The sequence below is a fragment of the Pleurodeles waltl genome, chromosome 4_1 (genome assembly GCF_031143425.1).
Source record: "Pleurodeles waltl isolate 20211129_DDA chromosome 4_1, aPleWal1.hap1.20221129, whole genome shotgun sequence".
NCBI classification, from domain to species: Eukaryota; Metazoa; Chordata; class Amphibia; order Caudata; family Salamandridae; genus Pleurodeles; species Pleurodeles waltl.
In genome coordinates, this window is record NC_090442.1 from 842063156 (window position 1) to 842071105 (window position 7950).

Genomic DNA, 7950 nt, shown 5'->3' on the forward strand with positions numbered 1-7950 from the left:
TTAAACTGGGCTGTTGAAAATTCAAGTGTCCCCACAACCAAGCTACTCAGTAAGTGGCCGACTGAATCAGAAAATATCTTCCAATAAGGAACCTAAGGAGGGTAGACTTAATTACCATTAAGACCGGTACCAACAGACCTTTGGTAGTGGGTGCAATACAGGTGTATTTACTCAATTCACCAACCACTACACTTTCACAAAATTCATACCAGCTTTCATGGTCATGCAGTAGTTTTACTGAAAGCGCTTCAAAACTATTTTCTTAGGCCCCTTTATGGCAAACGTCTGTTATTCCTCAACGAACAATTCTGTCAAAAAGAACCTCCAACAATATTCTACAATTTGGATTTTGTGTCACCAAAGCTAGAGCTACCCTGTAAACTGATGTGAAGACTGGGCACATATAATTTTTCATGACAACAATAGTTTGTTTGGTATTATTCATGAGCATTTAGCCATGCATATGCAATGTAATATATAATTTACTTTTAAGATGCAAACAAATGTTGAGAAACCACTAAATGGTAAAACAGTGAAAATAATTACATGTGTACAGTGTAGGTTGTTACAATATAGTGTTTTACTGATAACCATTAGAACAACAATTTGTTAAATTCCACAAAACAAGAACCAACAGAGTGCTCATTGTATGTGAAAGCAACTGGTTTACCTTCAACAAAAGTTTATGCAACTCTTAAAAATATAAAGAAAAGTGAAAAAGATGGGTCAATCAAGTTCAAAACAAAAAGTTGAATTAATGGCAAAGTTCTTCAGTTGCATACATTACTCAATGGTTGATGGCGTTCTGACCATGGTGGCACAGAGAACATCACTGGGACATTTATAGATTTGATTACCATTTGTAAAGCTTTGGTTGTATGACTATGATACGGGGCCCCTAATGGTGCATTACATAAAATCAGAACACTCAACAACTTGATTTTCGGTATCCAATAGTTGTGTGTATTAGACAACTGTAGATGAATACAACTAAGTAGCTTGCATAGGACAGACAAAGAATTTGTGAAATTGAGTATTGGGACAGTCTAGATGTTTCAGGCAGGTCCAATTGCTAAGAATCTGCATCATTGTCAGATATGCAGTCTAACAGACAATCATTGAAATTAGTGTTAGCCAGTGGCCTATGATATGGTGGCACTGAGCATACCCCCAGACAACATTGAATTGCCTTGAAAAATGCTTTTAGTGGAAATCATGCATTGACCGGAGTGGATTATTGTATTGGGAATATTTTACATGCATGGTTACTATGAGGATCTTAGTAACTAAAATAAACTGGTCACTATAGCCACCTGGATTCAGTGTGATTATTTTTGTTTTTCATTGCACAGACCAAAGTGTCTAGTAAACTATTACTAAGTAAAAACCATAATCATCACATGGTATGACAGCTACTTGGAATATCACATTGAAGGTTCAGGCTCACAGGCTATGGAAATACAGAATGCAATTGCATCTTACATGAGGAAATGTTTTGGTAATAAAAACATCAAACATAACAAATTCACTATGTTGTGAGACAAATATATATTTTCTTTTTTTTTCAGGATTTAATGTAAATCATTTAGACATTGCTCCTAGGTATGCAAGTATTCTCATGGGGATATCCAATGGTGTTGGAACATTGTCAGGAATGGTATGCCCACTCATTGTAGGTGCCATGACAAGGCATAAGGTAAGACATTTCCAACTCTGTATTCCACTAGATTTGTTATCCTATGTGCAGAGCACCCTCTATGTACTTCTGAAACAATTGAGTTCTAGTGCAATAACCAATTTCACTGTGTAAAATTTCTACAAAGCGTATTCTACTATGCTCCACCATCAAAATTGCCTTTGAATGCATCATTGACTGATGTTCTGGAATCAGACCCAACATAAACCTGGGATATTCCACAATATATAAAAATGTATGAGAGAATACTCCAAGTATCATTTTATATCTTGTATATTACACAAGGTACTATTGTACAAAGAGGTTAAGTCAGCATATTTTTACTCAACATATAAAATACAATACTTTCATACTTGTATTTGAATTATGTTAAAAGATGCTGTCTAGAGAAATCTGGATTTGCAGGATGTTGCAGTTGTGATTATTCATGTAAGGTGTTGATGTAATGAAGCGTTGCTTGTTCTGGAGCTGTTTGATTTTTTGGGGAGTTTACTATGCACCACAAAATGCAGAGGTTGCTGCTAGGTCTCAGCTGATGTTTGATGTATTCCTGCTAGGATGTTTTTTGGTGTTTTGTAGGCAAAGTTATGTATGGGCAAGTTAGAACTCTAGCTAAAAATGTTGGAATGACTAACTATATTCAAGTTTGGTCTATTTACTAAAATAAGTGTAAATTTTGTAAGCTGTGACCGTGTCTGTTCTTAAGCACCATAATTGATCGGTGTGAGAAAGTAGCCTCTTTCTAGCCTTGTTACCCCCACTTTTGGCCTGTTTGTGAGTATATGTCAGGGTGTTTTCACTGTCTCACTGGGATCCTGCTAGCCAGGGACCAGTGCTCATAGTGAAAAACCCTATGTTGTCAGTATGTTTGTTATGTGTCACTGGGACCCTGCTAGCCAGGACCCCAGTGCTCATAAGTTTGTGGCCTATATGTATGTGTTCCCTGTGTGATGCCTAACTGTCTCACTGAGGCTCTGCAACACAGAACCTCCGTGGTTATACTCTCTCTGCTTTCTAAATTGTCACTAACAGGCTAGTGACCAATTTCACCAATTCACATTGGCATACTGGCACACCCTTATAATTCCCTAGTATATGGTACTGAGGTACCCAGGGTATTGGGGTTCCAGGAGATCCCTATGGGCTGCAGCATTTCTTTTGCCACCCATAGGGAGCTCTGACAATTCCTACACAGGCCTGCCACTGCAGCCTGAGTGAAATAACGTCCACGTTATTTCACAGCCATTTACCACTGCACTTAAGTAACTTATTAGTCACCTATATGTCTAACCTTCACCTGGTGAAGGTTGGGTGCTAAGTTACTTAGGCCCTGATTCCTAGCTTGGCGGGCGGCGGGAGCCGCCCGCCAAGCGGGAACCACCTGAAGACCGTACCGCGGTCAAAAGACCGCGGCGGTCATTCTGGGTTTCCCACTGGGCTGGCGGGCGACCGCCAAAAGGCCGCCCGCCAGCCCAGTGGGAAACACCCTTCCACGAGGAAGCCGGCTCCGAATGGAGCCGGCGGAGTGGAAGGGGTGCGACGGGTGCAGTTGCACCTGTCGCGAATTTCAGTGTCTGCTATGCAGACACTGAAATTCAAAGTGGGGCCCTCTTACGGGGACCCCTGCAGTGCCCATGCCATTAGCATGGGCACTGCAGGGGCCCCCAGGGGCCCCACGACACCCCTCACCGCCATCCTGTTCCTGGCAGTCGAAACCGCCAGGAACAGGATGGCGGTGAGGGGGTCGGAATCCCCCATGGCGGCGCAGCTTGCTGCGCCGCCATGGGGGATTCCTCAGGGCAGCGGAAAACCGGCGGGACACCGCCGGTTTTCCCTTTCTGACCGCGGCCATACCACCGCGGTCAGAATGCCCTTAGGAGCACCGCCAGCCTGTTGGCGGTGCTCCCGCGGTCCCCTAGTAATGACCCCCTTAGTGTGTGGGCACCCTGGAACTAGCCAAGGTGCCCCCACATCGTTCAGGGAAAATTCCCCAGACTTTGTGAGTGCGGGGACACCATTACACGCGTGCACTATACATAGGTCACTACCTATGTATAGCGTCACAATGGTAACTCCGAACATGGCCATGTAACATGTCTAATATCATGGAATTGTCACCCCAATGCCATTCCTGCATTGGGGAGACAATTCCATGATCCCCCGCGTCTCTAGCACAGACCCGGGTACTGCCAACTGCCTTTCCCGGGGTTTCACTGCAGCTGCTGCTGCTGCCAACCCCTCAGACAGGTTTCTGCCCTCCTGGGGTCCAGCCAGGCCTGGCCCAGGAAGGCAGAACAAAGGACTTCCTCAGAGACAGGGTGTTACACCCTCTCCCTTTGGAAAAAGGTGTCAGGGCTGGGGAGGAGTAGCCTCCCCCAGCCTCTGGAAATGCTTTGATGGGCACAGAGGGTGCCCATCTCTGCATAAGCCAGTCTACACCGGTTCAGGGATCCCCCAGCCCTGCTCTGGTGCGAAACTGGACAAAGGAAAGGGGAGTGACCACTCCCCTGACCTCCACCTCCCAGGGGAGGTGCCCAGAGCTCCTCCAGCGTGCCCCAGACCTCTGCCATCTTGGATTCAGAGGTGTGCTGGCACACTGGACTGCTCTGAGTGGCCAGGGCCAGCAGGTGACGTCAGAGACTCCTTCTGATAGGCTCTTACCTGTGTTACTAGCCTATCCTCCTTCCTAGGTAGCCAAACCTCCTTTTCTGGCTATTTAGGGTCTCTGCTTTGGGGAATTCTTCAGATACCGAATGCAAGAGCTCACCAGAGTTCCTCTGCACTTCTCTCTTCACCTTCTGCCAAAGGATCGACAGCTGACTGCTCAGGACGCCTGCAAAACCGCAACAAAGTAGCAAAGACGACTACTGCAACCTTGTATCGCTTCATCCTGCCGGCTCTCTAGCCTGTTTCCTGGTGGTGCATGCTCTGGGGGTAGCCTGCCTCCTTCTTGCACCAGGAGCTCTGAAGAAATCTCCCGTGGATCGACGGAATCTTCCCCTGCAACCGCAGGCAACAAAAGACTGCATCACCGGTCCTCTGGGTCCCCTCTCAGCACAACGAGCGTGGTCCCTGGAACTCAGCAACTCTGTCCAAGTGACTCCCACAGTCCAGTGACTCTTCAGTCCAAGTTTGGTGGAGGTAAGTCCTTGCCTCCCCACGCTAGACTGCATTGCTGGGTACCGCGTGATTTGCAGCTGCTCCGGCTCCTGTGCACTCTTCCAGGATTTCCTTTGTGCACAGCTAAGCCTGGGTCCCCGACACTCTAACCTGCAGTGCACAACCTTCTGAGTTGTCCTCCGGCGTCGTGGGACTCCCTTTTCTGACTTCGGGTGGACTCCGGTTCACTCCTCTTCCAAGTGCCTGTTCTGGTACTTCTGCGGGTGCTGCCTGCTTCTGTGAGGGCTTCCTGACTTGCTGGGTGCCCCCTCTGTCTCCTCATCCAAGTGGTGACATCCTGGTCCCTCCTGGGCCACAGCAGCATCCAAAAACCCTAACTGCGACCCTTGCAGCTAGCAAGGCTTGTTTGCGGTCTTTCTGCGTGGGAATACCTCTGCAAGCTTTTTCACGACGTGGGACTTCCATCCTCCAAAGGAGAAGTTTCTAGCCCTCTTCGTTCTTGCAGAATCTACAGCTTCTACCATCCGGTGGCAGCTTCTTTGCACCCTCAGCTGGCATTTCCTGGGCATCTGCCCTCTCTCGACATTGTTGCGACTCTTGGACTTTGTCCCCTTGTTTCACAGGTACTCAGGTCTGGAAATCCACTGTTGTTGCATTGCTGGTGTTGGTCTTCCTTGCAGAATCCCCCTATCACGACTTCTGTGCTCTCTGGAGGTTATAGGTGCACTTTACACCTACTTTTCAGGGTCTTGGGTGGGCTATTTTTCTAACCCTCACAGTTTTCTTACAGTCCCAGCGACCCTCTACAAGCTCACATAGGTTTGGGGTCCATTCGTGGTTCACATTCCACTTTTGGAGTATATGGTTTGTGTTGCCCCTATACCTATGAGCTCCTATTGCAATCTACTGTAACTTTACATTACTTGCATTACTTCCTTTTGCTATTACTGCATATTTTTGGTATTGTGTACATATATCTTGTGTATATTTGGCATCCTCATACTGAGGGTACTCACTGAGATACTTTTGGCATATTGTCAATATCTGTATATTGTGTTTTCTTATGATATTGTGCATATGACACCAGTGGTATAGTAGGAGCTCTGCATGTCTCCTAGTTCAGCCTAAGCTGCTCTGCTACAGCTACCTTCTATCAGCCTAAGCTGCTAGAAACACCTCTTCTACACTAATAAGGGATAACTGGACCTGGTACAGAGTGTAAGTACCCCTTGGTACCCACTACAAGCCAGGCCAGCCTCCTACAATCGGGTTTAGTGTCCTCCTTTGATTGCCCTACTACTGAGCCCAATGACTTCTCCATTTGACACAATCTTCATTCACTTTACTGCCTCTGCTAATCCATGAATCACCCTCAATTTAATGTGCTTTTCAAGTTTATTTATTTCTCTATTTGTTAATATTTTAAAAACACCCCTTCTTTAATATATACACACTATAATTTTCCAATCCCCAATGCATTTTGGACTCTTGTCCTAAGCCCTTCTTTAGGGGGTTATTTTAATTTTGGTTTAAAATCAGAATAATGTTTTCATGTTGCAGAAGTCTCACTACAATTGTGCCAAACGTTATGCCATTAGAAGGTACTAACTACACCTCTGTCCCCATCTATTTTACCTAATGCATCATTTCTTTCTGTGCCCCATTTCAAATGAAAACTGGCCTGAGATGATTGGTGCACCTTCTCACACTTTCTGCATCAGTTTGCACCTGGAACTTTTAGTTGTATTTTAAGTGTGCATAAAACTGTCAGATGCTTACGTCTAAATATCAGTAAAGATCCAAAAGACTGCACCTGGGGATATGTACGTTACATGACGACCATATTTCCATGACCACTTCTCGGATACATCCCTGGAAATGCCCTCAAGTGAAACATAAGTGAAAACTTGAGAGTACCTAGGTTATGCACTCAGTCAATTAATTTACACTAGGCAACATTTGTCGATACAACATAAGTTACTCTTATTTGCAAGCACAAACAAATCCGAACATTTTCTTTGTTACTCTGTCCTGTGGTGGTATTGCATCTTACAAATATACCAGAACCCTGTACATCTTCTTTATTTATGTGTTTCTTTGATAAAGGACTAATGAAATCTTCTTTGTTAAATTTTAGACCCGCGAGGAGTGGCAGAATGTGTTCTTGATAGCGTCAATAGTGCACTACAGTGGTGTAATTTTCTATGGCATTTTTGCATCTGGTGAGAAACAAGACTGGGCTGACCCAGACGACATCAGTGAAGAAAAATGTGGAATCATAGATGAAGATGAACTAGCGGAAGAGACTGAATTGAATAGTGACACTTATGTTAATCCAAGCAAGAAAACGTCATACGGCGCTACAGCTCACAACAATGAAATGGCAAAGAAAGGGTGGAGGAGACAAAAGGGGATAACAGAGGACTTTGATGAGGAGGGGCCTCATTATTATGAAAATGGAAATTTCCAAAATAATTACAACACCCAGGATTGAAATGTTAGTGCAGTACTTACAATTGACACATTATGTCTTTTTAGATAATTTTTGTTGAAATTCTGTTGTTAATACTCTGTAATTTATTGCATTTAGTTTTTAACAGTAACACATGATATAGAATCCAGATTATTCATTGATTTATTCAGCAAGTTCTTATTCATTATTTGTAAAATGTCTACCAACGCTTTTAATATTTGTAAGTGGTTATCTGCTTTACAATAAAACATAGGGCTTTCTCCTCTTTCTATTTTTTTAAATTATGTTTTTCCAGATTGAACTGTCATGAATTACCAGTGGTGCTGGAACAGTTTGCAGACAGGAGTTGCTGCCATCAATTTCACATAAATTAAGTTATACGGATTGTGAAAAATCCAAGCGTCACACTAAAAACAAGTATAGCAAATGAGTAACATCCATTCAGCAGGAGAGTGGGAAGGATGTAGTATGTAGCCAGCTGGTGCACACTGCCACAATTATCTTACCAAGGCATGGTGTTGGTAGCTTACTGTTATTCACAAACAGCACATTTTTCATTGAAGTGGCACTTCAGAATTTAAACAAGCATTGGCAAAGACAATAGGTCTCTGCAACCCGAGAGCTATAGGTGTGGTTAATGTCTTTTAGCTACGTGTTATGG

General features: G+C 44.2%; 1 protein-coding gene across 1 annotated transcript in view; it reads left to right on the forward strand.

Annotated features, from left to right (window-relative positions):
* SLC17A8 (solute carrier family 17 member 8) overlaps positions 1 to 7546 on the forward strand; it is a 315037-nt gene extending 307491 nt beyond the window's left edge. Inside the window, exons 11-12 of the mRNA XM_069229602.1 lie at positions 1569 to 1696; positions 6954 to 7546. Of these exons, the coding sequence (XP_069085703.1) occupies positions 1569 to 1696; positions 6954 to 7310 (485 nt within the window). The 3' untranslated portion in view covers positions 7311 to 7546. The remainder of the gene's footprint in view (positions 1 to 1568; positions 1697 to 6953) is intronic.
* Positions 7547 to 7950: the final 404 nt, after the last annotated feature.